Source organism: Tamandua tetradactyla, chromosome 7, assembly GCF_023851605.1.
Source record: "Tamandua tetradactyla isolate mTamTet1 chromosome 7, mTamTet1.pri, whole genome shotgun sequence".
Taxonomy (NCBI): domain Eukaryota; kingdom Metazoa; phylum Chordata; class Mammalia; order Pilosa; family Myrmecophagidae; genus Tamandua; species Tamandua tetradactyla.
This window is the reverse complement of record NC_135333.1, coordinates 123,222,924-123,243,978: the sequence shown is the minus strand read 5'-3', so window position 1 is coordinate 123,243,978 and position 21,055 is coordinate 123,222,924. Positions and strand designations below refer to the sequence as shown.

The window sequence follows — 21,055 nt, the reverse complement described above, 5'->3', positions numbered from 1 at the left end:
CGCGCGCTTACAGAAGGGATTCAACTTCTGACCCGGCAAGAAGTACAACTGGAAGCTAGGACCCGACCCCTCTGCTGTGGCCCTCCCTCTTCTTACCTCCTCTTCGGCCCCTCAAAGGAAAAAAGTCAGGTGGACAAGATGGTTCTGGAAGGTAGGGTCTCCCGCCTAGCATAGAGGGGTCTCAAGGAGCGAAAACTATTTAGGATTTGATAGCGGGGCCTGAAGAGGAAGCAGTTGGTGGGAAGGGACTAGAACTCCAGGGTGGCGGCCAGGGAACTCCTCGGGTTAAAGGGTGAGAGGACGGTCCCTGGACAAGACGTCAAGGGTGAGGGATCCTCGAAAGTTTAAAGGGAGAGCTGCTGGGGAGGGATGAAAGGAAGAAACCTTTTGGGAAAAGGCGTTTGAGCTTCTGTGGAATTAGAGATGTGCAAGGATGAGAAAAACTCGGGGCTCCAGGGTTGAGGGCGATGGACGTCCCCTTGAGGTAGAATAGAGAGGTTCCCCATCCCCCGGGCAGAGGAGGCCAAAGGAGAGAAAGGGCTTAGCGTCAGTTAAGGAGCGATCTCAGCAGAGTGGGCGCCCCCTCCAGGAAACAGCCGTGTCCCGGGAGATTCCGGCTGCCGCCACCGCCGCCGCTGCCACCGCCGCCGCGGCCGGGAAGGCCACCGGGGTCGGTCCACGCGTGGGGCCAATCTGCCGCCTCTGCGCCCGGCCTGCCGGCAGGGGGCGCTACGTGGGCCGGGGTCGGCCGTGGCGGCGGGAGGCGGCGGCCGCGGCGGCGGGAGGCGGCGGGAGGCGGGCGGAGGAGGCGGGAGTTGAGCTGAGCGGGGCGGGCGGCGGCGGCGGCGGGGCCGGAGCCTGAGAAGATGGCGGTGCGGAAGAAGGACGGTGGCCCCAACGTGAAGTACTACGAGGCCGCGGACACCGTGACCCAGTTCGACAACGTGCGACTCTGGCTTGGCAAGAACTACAAGAAGGTACGCGGCCCCGGCGGGCAGGCCCGTGGGGGGTGCTGGGGGCGGGACAAAGGGGCCGTGGCCCCGAAGCCCCTTCCCGGATCTTGCCCACCCTCCTGCCGCCTCCGGCTCCTGCCCGGCGGCCTTGAGCAGTTCCCAGGCCGCTCCCGGTCCCCGCCTGGCGCCCTGCGCCCCTGCCCCAGCCCATTTTACACCCCCAGCCTCTGAATTCAGCCCCCGCATCCCCCTCTGCCCCTTGTTTTTCTCCATTGCCCCGGTGGGCCCGATGCCAGCAGCCCATCCTCTCCGAAGCCATCGTTTTCCCGGCTTCTCCGAGAGACAGCTAGGGGTGGACGGGGTCGGCCAAACGTGCCCGCCACAGTGCGCGCCAGAGCTCCCCACGGAGCCAGGTACCAGCAGGGCTGAGGCCTCCCTGGTGCTTTGTGTGTGTTGAGAGAGATGATGAAAGCGGGAGGGTAAATGGTCATAGAGCAGGCCCCTAGCTACTCATCACCCTGAGAAAGGCCCCCAACCCAAATCACCTGTCTCCCGGCTCCTCACCCCCCACCTCCGTCTAAGCGGCAACAAACCTCTATGGGTACTAGTGTATTAGATTTCCTGGGCAGCGGCCCCTTCTTAAACCATTCCTCACCTTCATAATGAAGTCACCCTGCAAGCTAGTCTTGCATTGCATTGGCTTTGGGGTTCAGAACCTAAGAGGAGTTCCATTCCTCTAACCCTCCCCATCCCCATCCCATAAGTGGAGGTGATAAGGTAGTGAACAAAGGGTTCAAGAAGCTTTACCTGTCTTTTCCACCAAACCTCTTACTGGTGTCTTTGTCTTTAAGCCTGGTGACAGGAGCAGCTATACGAGAGGGTTTTCTCTGGAGATGATCTGCCTCTCTTCCTTCTCACTACCCCCCAGAAAGAGAGTTAAGAGCTCTCTTTCTGGCTTTCTTTCAGCCTCCTAGCTCTTCCTGCCCAACTTTGCAGCCTGTCAGAAGTGGAAGTGTGATGGGTGATTTAGGGGGACTCCCTCTGTGATCTTGGTTATGAGTCTGGCCCTGTTCTCAGGATCTCTCTCTGACAAACAGCTGCTGGATCTGTGCTTATCTTCACCCCAGTGTGAGGGTCTTGTTCCCAGGCTTCTACTTTGACTTTTGGAAGAGAGATCAGGCTTTGGGCTTAGTCCCTGGCCCTGGGGAGATTGACAGCCTGTGACCTGGTTCAGCTTTCATGCTCTTAGCTCTTGTCATTTACCTTTTCACTCATTGATCTCCTTACACCTCCCACTGAGATGAGCTCTCTTCTCTGTGATTAGGGTTGAGGAAACAGAGGTCAAAAGGTAAAGAGAAAGTTAGCTTTCTGGCTTGTTTTTAACTTAGAACAGAAGGCTAGGTTGCTAGGTAGCTTAATATGGCTATGGCTAAGAAGGCCCTGAGTTGCATCTCAGATATAGTTTCCTCATAAAGGACAGATGTTGCATTACTGTTCCTTACTGGAAAAGTAGTAGCTGATCCTTCCCATCTAGGAGTGCCTACAGCTAGCACGAAGACATTTGTACCCACTTCCTAGCAGAAGCCAAATGCATATTCTTTCTGTCTGCTTACCCTACCTCACTTCCTTGTGCCTCATTAAGCTACATTATAGGGGGAAACTTGGCCTTCCACAAAATTCCCCCAAGAAATACAATGTTGGCCTGCATAGTGAGCCCCAAAGATATTGCTTCCCTGGCCTGAACTCCATATACCTTCAGAATTTTAGAACCCTTGGTGTTCCTGACTGGAGATCAGGTGTCAAGATAACAGGGTCCTGTAACAGGGTCCTGTAATTTCAAGGTATTGCTGAGGGAAGAGTAGGAAGTTTCTTACATCTCCAGCACCCAACACTAGCAATCTGGCTAGTGGAAGGAGGAATTCAGCTTCCTGATAAGGGTTGATCGGGGCCTTCTTTCTGCTACTTTCTTTACAGAACTAGGCATCCGAGGAGAAAGGCACTATTTTCTCTGCCCTAGATGCTTCTAGAACTCCTGGGAGAGAAATATGGGAGGTGGTAGATCATTTATCTGGGGTCTGTTTTTCTTTGCTTTTCCCATTTCCCTAGTATATACAAGCTGAACCACCCACCAACAAGTCCCTGTCTAGCCTGGTGGTACAGTTGCTACAATTTCAGGAAGAAGTTTTTGGCAAACATGTCAGCAATGCACCTCTCACTAAACTGCCGGTGAGTGCAAAACCAAGGTATACATACTCCAAACTGGAGAGGGAATTTTACTTTTTTGTATATTTGTAAATTTTATACTTTTTAAAGTTTGGGTCATTTACTACCATTCCTACCCCTTGTCAGGGCATCATTGGCTTGGTCTAGTCCCTAATTTATTATTCCTTTTGTCTTAGTAATACTTTGTGCAACAGGTATGAGATTTGGATTTGCTTGTGTTCAAATCTTGGCTCTGGCCCTTGGTGGCTCTGTTATCTTGGACAAGCCATTTAACCCTTCTGAGTCTTAATGCCTTCATCTCTAGTTGGGAATAATAATACCTACCTTTTAGAGTTTTTGTAATGATAAATGTGGTACTCCTGGAAAGTGCTTGGCACAAGGTGATGCCTTATGAATTTTGGTTTCTTTCCCTTCTTTCTTCTAAGCCACATGATACAATAGCACAAGGGTTAAAGAATTCCATCTTAAGAGGGTGATCAACATAGAATTTTGTGAAAGGATTGTTAGCTGATGAGAATTTAAGATATAACTCTCATAAACTTCTTTCTTGTCTCAATTTTGTAGATCAAATGTTTCCTAGATTTCAAAGCAGGAGGCTCCCTGTGCCATATACTTGCAGCTGCCTACAAATTCAAGAGTGACCAGGGATGGTGAGATGCCTTTTCTCTATGCTTCTTATGTTTAATTTAGAGAGAATCCCCTTTTATGATTCCCTGGAATCTTTCTGGGGTGGGAGAAAATAGGTAGAAATCCTCGTGAGTCTCTTGCTTTGCTAGGTCAGTAGGCCTGATTTACTAGGTCAGAAAAATCAGAACCAAAATAGTCTCCAAGAGTGAGCAAGTATATACGTGTGTATATCAGTGGGTATAGGGAATAGGATTCTTAGGTTGCCTTCTCAAGCTTTTCATAATCCTTTTGGACTAAGCACAGGGTGATTCAAGGAATTGAGATCAGTGAATCCCAGATCCCAGGTGATTTTGGCAACAGCTGTGAGCAAAAGCACCTCCTAATTTCCCATATTAAGAAGTCACATACACTAACCTCATCCCCAGACCTCAGCTATACCATTCACTAGATTATTGCCTCTTTGCAAGGCGGCGTTACGATTTCCAGAATCCATCACGCATGGACCGCAACGTGGAAATGTTCATGACCATTGAGAAGTCATTGGTGCAGGTAATGGTCGCGAACCTCCCCCATCCATTTCCATTCCTTCACTGAGACTCCAAAACAACTCTTCTCCATAATGTCATCCCATCTGTTTCTCCTCCCCACAGAATAACTGCTTATCTCGACCTAACATTTTTCTGTGCCCAGAAATTGAGCCCAAACTGCTAGGAAAATTAAAGGATATTATCAAGAGACACCAGGTAAGTGGGTGGGTCAGGAGAGGTCTCATAAACTATGACTCTTTTCCTGATGTTTTCCATACAAAGCAGGAACCTTGAAATACCATGTTTTCTACCTTTAACTCAGAGGTGGCTCTACCTGCTTCAAGAAAGAATTGAGTTAAAGCCCTGAGCCTCTCTTTTCCTCCTGTTTCTCCCATTTCCCAGACTTAACAGGTTTTGATCACTGGTCCTAAAGACTGCATTGGCTAGGGTCGAGGGTGGGGGTGGGAAGCATCCACTTTCACAGAGCTGGAGATCACTTAATTTTAAATAAATGAAATGCTTGCTCTTCAGAACTTTATAATAACAAGCAGACATCATTGATATGGATATACATTTGATTTTAAATTGAAATTTCCCATGTATAGTTTATCTGTTCAGAGGATTATCTGCAGTTCTTTGACTTTTCTCCATTATGAGCACAATCCCAGCTGTTTCCCTCTGCCACTCAGCTGGTGTGTGTATAGAGAATACAAACTAACTTTTATACCATCCTAAGCAAACTATGAACAGGAAGCCAGATCTGTGGATAAATCTTGCTTTCGTTTATTTACCCCCACTCAGAGGGGACCATATTTACCTGTTTTTCCCTGCGCCATCCAGGGAACCGTCACTGAGGATAAGAACAATGCCTCCCATGTTGTGTATCCTGTCCCAGGGAACCTAGAAGAAGGTGAGGCCTGGGTTGCCCTGGCCACTAAGGCTTGGACTAGGAGGTAGAGGACTTCCCAGATCACCTGCAGGGCTTGGATTCCTCTCTCCTTTCAACCCTGAATCCTTCTACCCTCTAAAGTTCCTGTTACCAGGTCCCATGCTTTGATAGGAGAATGCTTAAAGTTTTTGTTCAGAGTTATTTTCTGTATACCCCTTTAGCTTATACTGTTCTCCTTTCTATCTCTATCTGCAGAGGAATGGGTACGTCCAGTCATGAAGAGAGATAAGCAGGTTCTTCTGCACTGGGGCTACTATCCTGACAGGTAAGGATGGGTGCCTGGGGCAGTTTAAGTTCAAGAGTCAGACCCAGAAGCCCCAGAACATTTAGCAAAGTAAGAAGGAGTTCAATGGGCCAATTAATTTGTTCTCCCTCCACCTTTTATGTGAACCTTCTGTCTTGGGTGAGGTTTGTACTTAGTGGCCCACACTTCAGTTGAAAAGATCAGGGCTTTATGTGTGAATTGGCTATCCCAGTATAATTTTTTTTCTTATTATTTTTTTAATTCTTTAAAAAGATATAACAAATGCAAACATTCTTAACTTTTGATCATTCTGGTCTGTAATCAGTAATTCACAATGTCATCACAGTTGCATATTCATCATCATGATCATTTCTTAGAACATTTGCATCAATTCAGAAAAAGAAATAAACAGAAAACAGAAAAAAATTTATACATACCATACCCCTTACTCCTCTCTTTCATTGATCTAACATTTCAGTCTAAATTTATTTTAACAGTTGTTCCCCCTATTATTTATTTTTATTCCATATGTTTTACTTATCTGTTGATAAGGTAGATAAAAAGAGCATCAGACACAAAGTTTTCACAATCACACAGTCACATTGTGAAAGCTATATCATTATACAATCATCTTCAAGAAACATGGCCACTAGAACACAGCTCTACATTTTCAGGGAGTTCCCGCCAGCCTCTCCATTACATCTTGGATAACAAGGTGATATCTATTTAATGTGTAAGAATAACCTTCAGGATAACCTCTCAACTCTGTTTGGAATCTGTCAGCCATTGACACTTTATTTTCTCTCGTTTCACTTTTCCCCCTTTTGGTCGAGAAGGTTTTCTCAATCCCTTGATGCCGAGTCTCAGCTCATTCTACGATTTCTGTCCCATGTTGCCAGGAAGGTCCACACCCCTGGGAGTCATGTCCCACGTAGACGGGGAGGGCAGTGAATTTGCTTGTTCCAGTATAATTTTTGATAAGTGAATATTAGAAATAATCTAAATGGCTAACAGGAAAATGTTTTAGCAAATTTGTGTATTTTCTCAGTGGACTATTAGCAGCCTTTAAAATTATGCTTATGAAATACATGGATAATGTGTAGATTTATATACTAAGTACAAAACATAAGATATGTTACAACTACATAAAAACAAAATTGCACATAAAAACCCTGGGAAAAAATATATACTGAATGTCAAGAGTAGCTGTGTTAGAGTGATAGGATTCTAGAAAATTTTGTCTTTATCATTGAAATGTTTTATAATGTACTTTTATTATTTTATAAAGAAAAGAATCCCAATATTAATTGGGGAAAAAAAACATACCAAAAAAAACCTCAGCCACCCAATACTTTTCATACTTGGAAAAGATCTATACCCTGCTTTCCCACAATTCCATCCCATTGATTCTACTTCACCCTCAATTTCCCACAACAGTTATGACACGTGGATCCCAGCCAGTGAAATTGAAGCATCTGTGGAAGATGCACCAACTCCTGAGAAACCAAGGAAGGTAAGCTTTCCTTGTACTCCATTCCCCAAGAAGTCTAGTTTGAAGTTGACACAGGTTCCTGTGTCCCTGGGCTCCTCTCAGACTGTCTCTGTACTTTAGGTTCATGCAAAGTGGATCTTGGACACAGATACCTTCAATGAATGGATGAATGAGGAAGACTACGAAGTAAATGATGACAAAAACTCAGTCTCCCGCCGAAAGAAGATTTCAGCCAAGACATTGACAGATGAGGTAAAGATCCCTCTTTTTTCTTCCTCCCCTCTTTAGTATAATACTCAGGACAAGACTTTGCCAGAGATTGTTGGTTGATATTTGTCCTGTTTCTCCAACCTACAGGTGAACAGCCCAGATTCGGACCGACGGGACAAGAAGGGAGGCAACTATAAGAAAAGGAAGCGTTCCCCCTCTCCTTCACCTACCCCAGAAGCTAAGAAGAAAAATGCTAAGAAAGGGTATGCTGGCCTCTCTTCTGTCCCCATCTTCACCCTTCTCACTATACTATGTTGAAGAAAGGAAGGACAAATCCCTTCCCATAACCACCTGGCTCCTACATGGGGATGCCATGATCCTACAGGAATCTGGAGAGAGTGGGTGAGAAGTCTTTTTTAGCTGCCCAACTGTTAGGTCTAGTCCCAGCCGCTAATAAACTCAGAACGAGCTTAATCTTCAAATGAAAAGCGTTTGCCACTTCCAATTACTCTGTAGCTATTGGTTTCTCTTTATGCTGTGCTCCACCCTTGTAATGCTTTCTCCTTTCCTTCTTTTCACCCTCAATTTCCAGCCACTACTTGTCCAGGAATGACTGGGTCCTCTTTCACTCTCTTTTTTTCCCAGCCCCTCAACACCTTACACCAAGTCGAAACGTGGCCACAGAGAAGAGGAGCAAGAAGACCTGACAAAGGACATGGATGAGCCCTCACCAGTCCCCAACGTAGAAGAGGTGACATTGCCCAAAACAGGTATAGAATAGAATAGGTACCTGGGACCAACTCTCTCTCTGTCTTGCCGCAAATGTGCCAACACCCCCTCCCCGAGTGGGATACTTCTTAGGTCCAGCTTCAGGTCTAAAGGCCCTTTACCTTTAATTTAGCTGGTTATTGAAGTTACTTCCATTACTATGGAAAATCCTCTGATTTCATACCCATATCTTAGTTGAGGACCCTGCTTTGTACCTGGCAGTAGTCCCCAAATTTTAAACATTATGCATCCCCATAAGTAAAATATATTTGAGCAGAAATTATGTACAAGTACTATTATACCATGACATTAGGAACATTATAAGACATGCAAACAAAAAAATTTAAAGGATGAGATTAAAAAGCAAGATTAATAGTGATAAATGAAAGCAAGTGGTAAGAGGTATAGTATGTATGATCTTTTTTTTTCTTTGTTATTTTATTTCTTTTTCTGTTTTTTTATTTTTTCTGAATTGATGCAAATGTTCTAAGAAATGATGAATATGCAACTGTGATATTGAGAATTACTGATTATATATGTAGAATGGTATGATATGTTAACATTTTTGTTTTTTTGTTCCTAATTTTTTTAATTAATAAATTTTTTTAAAAAGCAAGATTAAAAAAGAGAAGTTCTGATATTCTCTTCCTATATTCTGATGGATCATCTTTTGTATCTTATGTGATCACCTCACTTGGAGATCATTGCTTCTCAATGCTGATTTACAGTCTGTATTCCATATGCTAAAAGCCTCAAGGGTTCCAAAGGTGTATTTCAGGGCTGGGGCTGTGGGAGCCACTGAGAAGGATGAGTTCTGGGCTCCCTCCACTTCGTGGATTAGAACAGCTCTGTTTTCTATCCTTATTTTCTCTTGAGCCATCATGTATGAGTTCATCTGAGCAAAGTGTTCCTCTGCTTTAAAAAATGTTTAAGAGCTAACCGCTTCTCTACAGAATGATTTGATCAGCCACAGTCTCAGTCCATTAAGAGCCTACAGACATGTCAATAGAGATAAAGGCCTATCAAAGACAAAAAATGATGTATGAATGTAAATAGAGAAGTAAAGTGCTTTTTTATAGGGAAAAGCTAAACAAATATTTGATTGGAAAAGAAAGAAAAGTAACAAGTGAATTTCAAGCCCTGGAATGAATGTGATCATATGGAGAAAGTTTTTGGAGAGAAGTGGAATCTCAAGAGCTGGGGCTTGATTTAGGCAGAATTTGTCTGATAAAGTAACTTTCTCTCTGGCAGTCAACACTAAGAAGGACTCGGAGTCAGCCCCAGTCAAAGGAGGCACCATGACTGACCTGGGTAAGATGGAGAGCCTCCTAGAAGAGGCAGTTGGAGCCCGAGGGTGAGAGTGGGCTCAGCTGGCAACTTTTCCTGAGCCTAACAGTCCTTTTCAATAGAATTCTTCCCCTTCAGCCCCTCTGGAGGCTCCGATTTTGCATCTCCCTGTCTTTCTCTTTCAGATGAACAGGAGGATGAAAGCATGGAGACCACAGGCAAGGTAAAGCTAGTTTAGAGAGACCCTACCTCTATGAGATTCTGATTTGTGATTCAGCCCAGAACCTTCCACTGCCCAGACTTTTCCCACTCTAGACTAATTCTAGCTGTTGTTCAAAACTCTGACTTTTTCAGACCCCTGGGGCTCATAGCTCTTCATTCCCATCCCTCATCTTCAGTGTCCACATTCTTGGGGTGTGGGAGAAGCAGAGGATTGCTAGGGGGAAAATGGGAATGCTGAGTGGCCAGCAGCCTCCATACTCGTAGGACGAGGATGAGAGCAGTACAGGAAACAAAGGGGAGCAGACCAAGAATCCAGACCTGCACGAGGACAACGTAACTGAGCAGACCCACCACATCATCATCCCCAGCTATGCTGCCTGGTTTGACTATAATAGGTATTGATACTCCACTTCTCGCTGATTCCTCACTTCCCCAGCCTCCAGGGGTCAATGTTGCTCCTCCTGCCTCCAAATAAATTATTTCTTCCTCAGCCAAATAGATGGGTACACTTCAGATTTAGAAGTTTTTTTTTTTTTTAAGTCTTACAGCTCTGGGGGGAAGTGCTTCCAAGCATCACCTGAGAAACGCTTTTTGCAGTCTCCAACTGGGTGCCCCCCCCCCCCCTTCCAGGCTTTTCCTCCCTTTGGGGCTCTCATCCCTCCGCCAGCATCTGTTCCTGAATCCACTCTGGCTTCTCTTGCAGCGTGCACGCCATTGAACGGAGGGCTCTCCCTGAGTTCTTTAACGGCAAGAACAAGTCAAAGACTCCAGAGATGTAAGGAAATCTTAGCTTATAATTCTCTTTCTCCGTCCTGTCCCCAGCCACCCTTTCTGATCCAGCAACATTCAGTTCATTAAACATTTCTTGAGCTGCTTTTCTGAGGCAGGCACTATGCTAACCTTACACAGACCTGATCTCTGTCCTTGGACAGTCCCAACCCCGCACTTTGAGGCAGTAGCACATTCTCTAGGATTCGCACAAAGCAAGTGTCAGCTCCAATGCCTCAAATTCTTTTAACAATGCATAGTGTCTTTCAATACATAATTATTGATATTGTCTAAAATGCAAAAATATCCTGAGCATAATTAATACTTTTGGCTAAAGTGTAAATGGCTGTTACCAGGCTGGTTCCTGATAGTAGATTTTGATAGAAAAATGAGTGGTGGAGCTATGAAGACCCTAAGTTCTTAATTTAAGGGATGGAATAGGCTCTCTGAAAGAGAGGTGTTACAGAAAATGCAAGCTTGGGGCTCCCAAGTCTTTATCTTCTTCAAGGTTTTGTCCCAGGCTAAACCAGGTTGCCTTTGAATAAGATTTGGCAATCTTCTGTGGTTAGGGATGCTCCCAGATAAATATGACAATGAGGTCGGAAAGACATAGTGCTGGCCCAAGGCTCCCTGGGAACTGAGTTAACTTTCTTCTGAGCTGTTCCCTAACTCCCCCTCTCTGGGGTCATATTCTCTTCGCACTATATTACTTTCCTTCTTGGTATGGTTCTTTCCTCCTCTTCTTTCTGAGGAAAGCCATGTTTGTGGAAAGCCTTTCTTTCTTCACAGGAAAAGAAAATAGTGACCAGAAAACATGAGTTCAATATGAGAGGCAGTCAGAGTTGGAACAGAAACTGTTCTACACTTTGAACTCTTGATATGAAATAATAAGTGATGAATTGTCTACATTTACTGAGAGTTTACTGTCTCCTGTATACTATCCTAAGTGTCCTACAAGCATTGACTAATTTAATTTCACATCAGCCTTAGAGATAGATACTCTTTTCATCTCAGTTTCCAGATTAGAAAACTGAGGCATTGCGGGATTAAGTCCCTGCTCAATTCATACAGCTAGTGAGTATTAAAACTAGGATCTGAACCCTTGTAGTGTGGCTCATATTTTCAAACTTTACACTACATGACAGAGTGGCTACCAATTTTTTGAGGTCCTACCATGTGCCAGACACTATATTAGTACTTTGTAGACTTCTCTAATCCTCAATAGATACTCCATTTTATGGGTGTCAGTCGTGGTAAAACTGGGATTTGAATTTAGATCTTTCCAGCTTCAAACATGATATTCTTTCTATTACATCATGCTGACTAGTTGGAAGTATGAATAAGGAGATAATACATTTAACTAGAGTAAAAAAATCCATCAAGGAAAATGTAAGAAATGTCTAAATCCCTTGCATCTAGCACATAGTAGGCCCTCAGTGTTTTATTGAGTTGGATGATCTACTGTTTTCTTTGTCAGCATAGGAGTTATTAGCTGTTTTATCATTCCGCTATTTTTAAGCCTTTGACAGACATTTATTTTTCTTCCTCTTGTTGATTTCCCTCTCTTTGTTCATCTTAGCTACTTGGCCTATCGAAACTTCATGATCGACACTTACAGACTGAACCCCCAAGAGTATCTTACTTCCACTGCCTGCCGCAGGAACCTGGCCGGCGATGTATGTGCCATCATGAGGTGAGTCTTATGGCTGGCAGAAGTGGGGTCTGTGAGGGTGTCTACATAGATGCCTCTTGGCAGAAGTATAAATGTCAGTGAGAAACATAGGGGAACGGACAGGAAACAACACTGGCTAGAGAAAGACGAAGTACAGGTTTGGGGTAGGAGTGACTTGAGGAAATGGCAGTGGCATTCTGTGAAGTATGGAATAAGGGAGAAAGAAAGAGCAGGTCTGTAGTTGAGAGATCCAGGTTCAGTTTTACTAGATATGAAGGAAGAGATGTTTAGTAGTTGGGGTGGTTGGATACAGAGAATGGTCCAAACTGGAGATGTAGATTTGAGTGTCACTGGCCTTTAGGTGGTGGGGGAACAATAAGAGCAGATGGGATTTCCCAGGAAGTAGAATGACTAGAGAAGAAGGCTGAGAAGAGGGGGAGCTTTATGCCACTACCTCTACTCCCAGCCCTTGTTTGTCCTTAGGCACCTTTCTGGCTATTCTGTGTGACGCTGCCTCTGTCTCTGCCTCTCTCTTCCCAGAGTCCATGCCTTCCTAGAACAGTGGGGTCTTATTAACTACCAGGTGGATGCTGAGAGTCGACCAACTCCAATGGGGCCTCCACCCACTTCTCACTTCCATGTCTTGGCAGACACACCATCGGGGCTGGTGCCTCTGCAGCCCAAGACCCCACAGGTAGGCTGAGAGGCTGCAGGGACAAGATGGATTTGGTGTAAAATTGGGCTTCTTTGGACTTTTCTTTTTCTGGTTTTTTAGGGTAATGGTTCAAGAGTGTTTTGAGGCTTCTTCCTTTTCTGTGGGATGCAAAGGGCCACAGGAATCAGCCCCATGTGTTTAGTGCCCTCTCTCAGCCTGTGCACCTAAGTCTGCAAAAACTTGTTGAGGGAGAAGAGATGCTCCTTCATAAGGAGCAGACAGGCTAATATAGGGGATGGAGCAAATAGGAAAAAATGATTTAAAATTAACTTGCATGAAGTTTTTTAGCTGTCATGTTTCCAACATTTTTTCATTTTTTGCTTCATAATTATTATTGCCTCCCTTTTTATTTTTCATTTCCATTTCACACATTACAAAACTTAAGAGGAGAAAAGTTATGTGGCTTGCCCAAGGTCACAGAGTACCAAATCTAGGATTAGAATTGGTACAACTAATTGTCCAGCTCCTAAGAGAATCTGTAAAGATATATCATGCCAATTACATATCTAATTAATTATTAAGGGAACATGGAACAGTGGCATGAGTGCCCCAGAGCCTGCGGGCCGCCCAGCATTTGGTCTGAGGTCTCCAGGGCCTTTCTTGCCCAGCCTCCATGACACCAAGCTCTGTCCCCCAGGGCCGCCAGGTTGATGCTGATACCAAGGCTGGGCGAAAGGGCAAAGAGCTGGATGACCTGGTGCCAGAGACGGCTAAGGGCAAGCCAGAGCTGGTAGGTGGAGTGCAGACCCCGCTGGGCTTCTTATTTGCCCCTTTATTGGGGGGCCCCCTGCCTGGGTAAAAGAGACATGAGAGCAGAGGAGCTACAGCAGTAAGGGAAGAAGTCCTTGGCTCTGGGAAAGAAGCTCCTTCTGTCTCTTCTCTCTTCATCTGCCCCTACTCCCTGTGGTCACTAGGTCTCACCTCTTTTTTTCCCCTCCACAAATAGCAGACCTCTGCTTCCCAACAAATGCTCAACTTTCCTGACAAAGGCAAAGAGAAACCAACAGACATGCAGAACTTTGGGCTTCGCACAGACATGTACACCAAGAAGAATGTCCCCTCCAAGGTAAGGGGACATGGGCTAACTCCAGAGGCAAAGAGAGCCTTCACTCTTCAGAGATCATAGGCTCCTCTTCTCACCCACCTGTGTTTGCCCTACAGAGCAAAGCTGCAGCCAGTGCCACCCGTGAATGGACAGAACAAGAGACCCTGTTACTCTTGGAGGTAACTGGGGCAAGGAAAGGAGGTTCTCCTACTAAAGCAGAAATGGCCAGGGTACCAGCCACACTTATGAGTGGGAAGAGCATATGGAATTTGGAATGAGCAGACCTTACCCCCAATCTCTGCTATTCCCAGTGCCCATCATACCTTGCCCCAGGCCGGGGACTCAGGCCATTTTATTAAGTCCAGGTCCTTTCTTAGTGTTACTTGAAGAGTTCCCTTGGACTAAGCAGAGTACACAAATACTAGAGACACAGAAAACTTTGAAGCCAGCTGCCCTTAGTAGGGTGGGGGGAGTTGACTTTTAAGGAAAGTGGCTAAATAAGCGGAGTTGTGTCTCCACCATTACCACCAGGCACTGGAAATGTACAAAGATGACTGGAACAAAGTGTCAGAACACGTGGGAAGCCGCACACAGGACGAGTGCATCTTGCATTTTCTTCGTCTTCCTATTGAAGACCCGTACCTGGAGGACTCAGAGGCCTCCCTGGGGCCCTTGGCCTACCAGCCCATTCCCTTCAGTCAGTCAGGCAATCCTGTCATGAGCACTGTTGCCTTTCTAGCCTCTGTCGTCGATCCCCGAGTCGCCTCTGCCGCTGCGAAGTCAGCCCTAGGTAATGTGAAGGGGCCTTGGCCTTCTTAGTTTGTGTTTGAAGGGCTGGTTTGACTGCCTTGCTGACAGGCACCTGTCTAGACCCCTTGCTGGTCTTAGATGAAGAGATAGGCTTGTAGGAAAGCTTTCGCATGGATAGCCAGGACTGCCTGCCTGCCCTCACTCCCATTCTCATACCCTCTGGGTCTTGCAGAGGAGTTCTCCAAGATGAAGGAAGAGGTACCCACAGCCCTAGTGGAGGCCCATGTTCGGAAAGTGGAAGAAGCAGCCAAAGTGACAGGCAAGGCAGACCCAGCCTTCGGTCTGGAAAGCAGTGGCATTGCAGGAACTACCTCTGATGAACCGGAGAGGATTGGTAAGACCAGGCACATTCCCAGACTTTGTCCCCTTTCAGCAAAAGCCAGAGACACCTGGCCTCCCTGTACTTCCCCTGCCTCAAGTTGGCATCAGAGTACAAAATTAATGGGGAGATTCGCTGGTGTTTTTATTTTCCCCCAGGAATTTCCCTTAGGGTCAGTGGCTCCCTGCTGATCCACTCACTAAGATTCTGACTGGTAAAAGAGTCTGTTGGAAAAGCACTGTAGAGACAGACTCCATATCAGACATTCCCATTTCCTTTTCCCACGGGCCCAGAGGAGAGTGGGACTGACGAGACACGGGCAGAGGGCCAGACCACAGATGAGAAGAAGGAGGCCAAGGTATGGAGGGATTGATCTTGGACTGGGAGGATGCAGGGCCAGGCATGGAACTGTACTGGGAGTGGGGAGCTAGCACAGTTCAGCTCAGGCAAGCAAGGACTGGACTTGGGTGGGATCTGTCTCCTGGAGCTAGAGCACCTCTCAAGACGACTAAATTCAGTTTCGCTGGCTCCTAATATGTTCTGTTTTTCTTTCACTGGAACTTCAGGAACCTCGAGAAGGAGGAGGGGCTGTGGAAGAAGAGGCAAAGGATAAAACCAGTGAGGCTCCCAAGAAGGATGAAGAGAAAGGGAAAGAAGGTGACAGCGAGAAGGAGTCAGAGAAGAGTGATGGGGACCCAATAGGTGAGCCTCTCAGTGGTCATTAGGAGGTACAGGAAAGAGAGATAGAGCTGTAGAGCTAACTTAGCCCTTTTCCTGGCCCAGTTGATCCCGAGAAGGAGAAAGAGCCAAAGGAAGGGCAGGAGGAAGTGCTGAAGGAAGTGGTGGAGTCGGAGGGTGAAAGGAAGACAAAAGTGGAGCGGGACATTGGTGAGGGCAATCTTTCCACTGCAGCTGCCGCTGCCCTGGCTGCCGCCGCAGTGAAGGCCAAGGTGAGGGCCAGAGACCCCGAAAAACCCAAGGGAAGAAGATGTCCCACTGCTCTAGTCTCATTTCACAGAGGAAATCCTTTCTTGCTTATTCCTTAAATAATGCTAGCCTGTTTCTTACTTATTTTTATCTTGACAAACAAGACTTGGCCATCTCTTCTCTAAGCTTTTTTTTTTTTTTTTTTTTTTTGGTGCATGGTCCAGGAATTGAACCCAGGTCTCCCGCATGGAAGGCAAGCATTCTACCACTGAACCACCCGTGCACCCCTCTTCTCTAAGCTTTTTAAATCTTTTACCATTAGATCTATTTCCAGCCACTTAATTATTTGACTTTGTTTTATCCTTTGCCACTTTCTCTTTTTCTTCACGTTCTTTTAAACATACCAAGGCTGCACTACTCTCTGGGTTGTGACCACAGCAAGTTCTTCCTTAAAACCTGCCAGCCTCCAACCCTACCTTTCTCTCCCCTGAAACACCTTCAGCTGGACCCTGCCGCTGACATACCACCCTACCCCTCCTTCCCTAGCACTTGGCTGCTGTTGAGGAGAGGAAGATCAAATCTCTGGTGGCCCTGCTAGTGGAGACCCAGATGAAAAAGCTGGAAATCAAACTCCGGCACTTTGAAGAGCTGGAGACGATTATGGACCGGGAGCGTGAAGCAGTAAGTAGCCTCCCCAGGGGGTCTTCAGGAGCCTTGAGACCAAGTCCTACTTCGGTTTAGGATGGGGGTCAGGGGAAGTAGTAGGGACGAACCAGCAGTGCAGAAAGCCTGAGACTGACAAGGTTTCCAAGCAGAGGGCAGGAGCCCAGGCCAGGGCAGGGGGCACCAACCCCATATTGGGACAAGTGGTCCCACAAGTGAAGCCTGGGGACTTGGTTCCCACAGGATGTCAGCTCCATTGGGCAGGGATTCTTGTCTTTTTTTTTTGATTACTATATATCTAGGTTCTTGGATGATGCTTAGCCCACAGTAACCGCTCAATAAATACTTGTTGAATGTTCAAATGGGTTTAAGGAATAATGAGAGGGCTTTGGATCCAGGAGGCAAACTTTGAAAGGGGATGGGATTGGCAGAGTATTGAACCATTTTGAGAGGACATAAAAAGAACTAGAAGACAGGGACCCTGTGTCAGAGAACCAATAGTTTAATTAGATGCCAAAAACAGTTAATAATGCTTAAAGTATCAGACAAGTTAAAAATTAAGAGATTTTAAATCAAGTGTATACTTCTTTAAAAATCACAGAATAAAAGCTCAGAGGCTAGTGAATTCACCTAGGATGTCTTCCTAAGAGAGTTGAGTTTTTAGCCAGTTTGGAAGGAAGAAGAGAACGTGAATTGACAAGAGTAACTGGAAGAAGCAAGGTGATGGCAGGCTATGAGCTTTGGGGCTGAAATGAGCAAAGGCTGACCACCAGATTAACTCCATTGCAACGAGAAGCCCATGTGGACAGTCAGGAGAAATGTAGGTCAAGGGAATTCAGGGGGGTCAGGGGCTGCAGGACAGAGGAAACCCAAGCACGAGGCTTAGATTTGATGTGAGAAACCATCCAAATGAAAATCTGGATCCATCAGGAAAAGACGAAGCAGGGGGCAAGATGTGTGCCTTTGAGCTCTTCAGCTAATGGTATTCAATTGGCCCTGGCAGCTGGAGTATCAACGGCAGCAGCTCCTGGCCGACAGACAAGCTTTCCACATGGAACAGCTGAAGTATGCAGAGATGAGGGCTCGACAACAGCACTTCCAACAGATGCACCAACAACAGCAGCAGCCACCTCCAGCCCTACCCCCAGGCTCCCAGCCTATCCCACCCACAGGAGCTGCTGGGCCACCCACTGTCCATGGCTTGGCTGTGGCTCCAGCCTCTGTGGCCCCTGCTCCTGCTGGCAGTGGAGCCCCTCCTGGAAGCTTGGGCCCCTCTGAACAAATTGGTCAGGCAGGGTCAACTGCAGGGCCCCAGCAGCAACAACCAGTTGGAGTCCCCCAACCTGGGGCAATCCCACCAGGGGTACCACCCCCTGGACCCCATGGTAAGTGGATGGGTTCCAGAACTCTTGCTGGCAGGAAGGATCCAGCTAAATGTTCCTGTTTCCTTTGCAGGGGCTATGTGATAGGAACTAGAGATAAGCATAGGCCTCAGTTTCAACAGATGGGCCCACCTCTGTTACGTCCCTGAGCCAGCATTTCCCCAAACCCAATTTTTGGATTTTGTTCCAAGGATTTACCGTTTACTCTAGTGTCAGGAAAAGGGAAGGTGGTGCCAGAGAGTAACTAGATTATCCTTGCTGTGAAAGTGAGTTGGTGAGTGAGCTTTTTTATCGTCCTAACCTTCTCTATCTCTCCTCTTCCTTCCCAGGCCCCTCACCGTTTCCCAACCAACAAACTCCTCCCTCATTGATGCCAGGGGCAGTGCCAGGCAGCGGGCACCCAGGCGTGGCGGGTAATGCTCCTTTGGGTTTGCCTTTTGGCATGCCGCCTCCTCCTCCTCCTGCTGCTCCATCCATCATCCCATTTGGTAGTCTAGCTGACTCCATCAGTATTAACCTTCCCCCTCCTAACCTGCATGGGCATCACCATCACCTCCCATTTGCCCCGGGCACTCTCCCCCCACCTAACCTGCCTGTGTCCATGGCGAACCCTCTACATCCTAACCTGCCGGCGACCACCACCATGCCATCTTCCTTGCCTCTCGGGCCGGGGCTCGGATCCGCCGCAGCCCAGAGCCCTGCCATTGTGGCAGCTGTTCAGGGCAACCTCCTGCCCAGTGCCAGCCCACTGCCAGGTGAGAAAGGTCTAGGAGGGGAAAAGGGTGAGGGAGAGGGGTCCACACGGAGGGATGGTGGGTTGATGGGGAATGGGTCAGGTACTGGAGCCTATGCAATCCTTTTTGAACAATCTGGTAAAATAAGAACACAGGAGGAAAGGCCTCTCTGGCTGTCCTCCACCATTCCCCAACCTGGCAGCTGCCACCTCTGGGATGACATTGGGGTCACCAAGGAGTCCTGTGGCACAGAGCATCTCAGTTGTAAACTTAAAAAGCACCTACCTGTTTGCATGATAATTGACATCTCCTTTGCTTGTTCCTATCATGTTCAAATGCCCCATTTAGCAGGCTCAGCCAAACTCCAGCCATACTCCACCCGGGTATACCCCAAGCCTCTTTAGAGAGTTCACTTGTGAGCAGGATGATGATCTGGAATTTATCAGTTTTTCCCAGTAGAGGTTGAAGAGGGTGTTGGGGAGAGGAGGTTGTATATTGTGGGTACCTCATTCATCTACCCACCCATTGCATGCCATGCCTTGTTCTGTGTCTCTGATGGCCTGGGTTTGGAACCCTCTCTCCTGCTCACCCTAGCTGATTCATCTTCCTTTTCTTCACAGACCCAGGCACACCACTGCCTCCAGACCCCACAGCCCCGAGCCCAGGCACGGTCACCCCTGTGCCACCTACACAGTGAGGAGCCAGCCAGACATCTCTTCCCCCCAACCCCCTATGGAGATCAAGGAACAGCCTTGCCCCCAACCACTGGGATCCTTCCCCAGCCTGGAGAGTTCATCACTACGTAAGGAAAGCTCCTTCTGCCCCATCCAAAGCCCCTACCATGCCTCTTAGTGCCTCAGAGGCATGCATTTTTATATTGGATTATTCAAGGACTTCTGTTTAAAAGATGTTTCTAATGTCTGGGAGAGAGGATAGGATGGGAATGGAAAATGCTTTCCCTCAAAGGAAGAGCTGGGAGAAGGATTTATTCAAGATTCTAATTAACTCCTTCTAAGGGTGCACCTCCCCAAAAAAGCTACTGCATTTTTTATGGATACAAAAAAAAAAAAAAATTAAATCCTTTAAAAGGAAGTAGACATTTTTAAAAAGCCAGTTGAAGCTCCCTTCACCCACTAGAAAATAACCAACTTTTACATTTTTGAGAGGGGGGGTGACAGTTTCAAGAAAGGGAAATTAAGGTTGTAGGGAAAGGTCTGGGGATAGAATAGGGTGAAAAATCTGTCCCCCTCCCCGCCACAGTCCCCTTCTCAGTCAGCTGCCTACCCCATCGCCATGCCCCCCAAGTTCTCCTTACTCATTTCTCCTGCTGCTTCCTCATTGTAGCTATTTCAGGACACCCTAGCTCAGCCGATGAGCCCTTTCCTCTGAATGTCAGTTTTGTGTTTGTTTTTAAAAGTCACCTGCTTAGTTGATGTCAGTGTATGTGTATTTGGTGGGGGAAACATGTATTTGGGGAATCCTGTGGTAGGTAGCAGGAAGGGCATCGGGGGCTAACTATTCGTCCTCCTTTCCCCGGGCTCTATCAGGGGGTTCCTAGAAAGCATAGAGAGGGAAACTCGAAGAGGATGGAAGATTTAAAAACCTGTAGTTTTCAAAAAGCACTTAAGCACCTCCCCCTTATGACTCAGAGAGTCACCCTCTGCCCTTTTCCTTCTCCCACCGAGACCATCAGAACCTTGACGACAGCTAGGGGTTCCCTGGAAGACAACACTGGGATTTGGGAGCAGTGGGTGAGGAGAGATGCCCAACCTAGGGTAGTGTCCATCAGATCCTTGGCTCGCAGCTCTGCCCTGCTCCCTGACCCCAGGGCCTCCCAGTTCCAGCTCTAACCCCTTCATATTTGACATGAAGGCAAATGTGATTCCAGGCTCTATACCCCAATTCTTCCTGGTTCCTCCCACCCTTTGTTCCTCACGTCCCCGTGTTTTTCTCTTCTGTGTCTTTGGCCACCTTTCTTCTGTTCAAAGTTTTCTGTAAATTTTCTCTCTCCTTTTTTTTTTATAAATTAATTTGCTTTCAGTTCCATCTTGTGGATGCCTTTTGTGTTCTGTTACCTGTGGCTATCAGGCAGGGGCTTTTGAGTCGGAGCAGCATTCCTCGAGTCCTTCACAGGGGCTCTCATCTGGACTAGAGAGGCATTTGGCAGGCCACGGGGCCTACAGACCCTGGGCTTCTCACTAGAAAAGGCTAAAGGCACCACAGCTGTGAAGACTGTGCGCTGGCAAAGCAGCTGGACAAAGACTCTCACCTGCCCTAAAAATAGCTGCTTAAGAGCTGGGAGGACATCCCCACAGTTTTGTATCTTCATGCTCCCACAAGTAGTGGCTTCATTCCTTCCCTTATTAGGAGAGGAGTAGACAGGCACCTCACCTACTTCTGTTAGTGTTGGCCCTTAGCCCTCCTGAGGTGACTGTCAGGCTCAGGGAGTGCTAATATAGCCTGGCTTTCACTCCAATAAACACTCCTCATGCGCCACCCCCCACCCCCCCAAAAAAAG

At 46.9% G+C, this 21,055-nt stretch overlaps 1 protein-coding gene across 5 annotated transcripts; it reads left to right on the top strand.

The window, feature by feature from the left end:
- Window positions 1-811: 811 nt before the first annotated feature.
- On the top strand, window positions 812-20,577 carry SMARCC2 (SWI/SNF related BAF chromatin remodeling complex subunit C2). Of its 5 annotated transcripts, none has more exons than XM_077111015.1 (29): window positions 812-977; window positions 3,060-3,179; window positions 3,741-3,826; window positions 4,271-4,352; window positions 4,454-4,546; window positions 5,171-5,240; window positions 5,475-5,544; window positions 6,961-7,036; window positions 7,136-7,267; window positions 7,373-7,488; window positions 7,871-7,995; window positions 9,245-9,304; window positions 9,466-9,503; window positions 9,767-9,897; window positions 10,206-10,277; window positions 11,850-11,963; window positions 12,483-12,636; window positions 13,295-13,387; window positions 13,607-13,723; window positions 13,819-13,881; window positions 14,234-14,492; window positions 14,685-14,846; window positions 15,125-15,189; window positions 15,398-15,533; window positions 15,615-15,781; window positions 16,305-16,439; window positions 17,425-17,806; window positions 18,133-18,558; window positions 19,158-20,577. In XM_077111015.1, the coding sequence occupies exons 1-29, from the start codon at window positions 867-869 to the stop codon at window positions 19,232-19,234; spliced, it is 3,732 nt and encodes a 1,243-aa protein (XP_076967130.1). In that variant the 5' UTR covers window positions 812-866; the 3' UTR covers window positions 19,235-20,577. The 5 variants fall into 5 exon arrangements, with proteins under 5 accessions (XP_076967130.1, XP_076967129.1, XP_076967132.1 ...); XM_077111014.1 differs by having other exon boundaries at window positions 13,604-13,723; XM_077111018.1 differs by having other exon boundaries at window positions 813-977; window positions 13,604-13,723; window positions 18,133-18,216.
- Window positions 20,578-21,055: the final 478 nt, after the last annotated feature.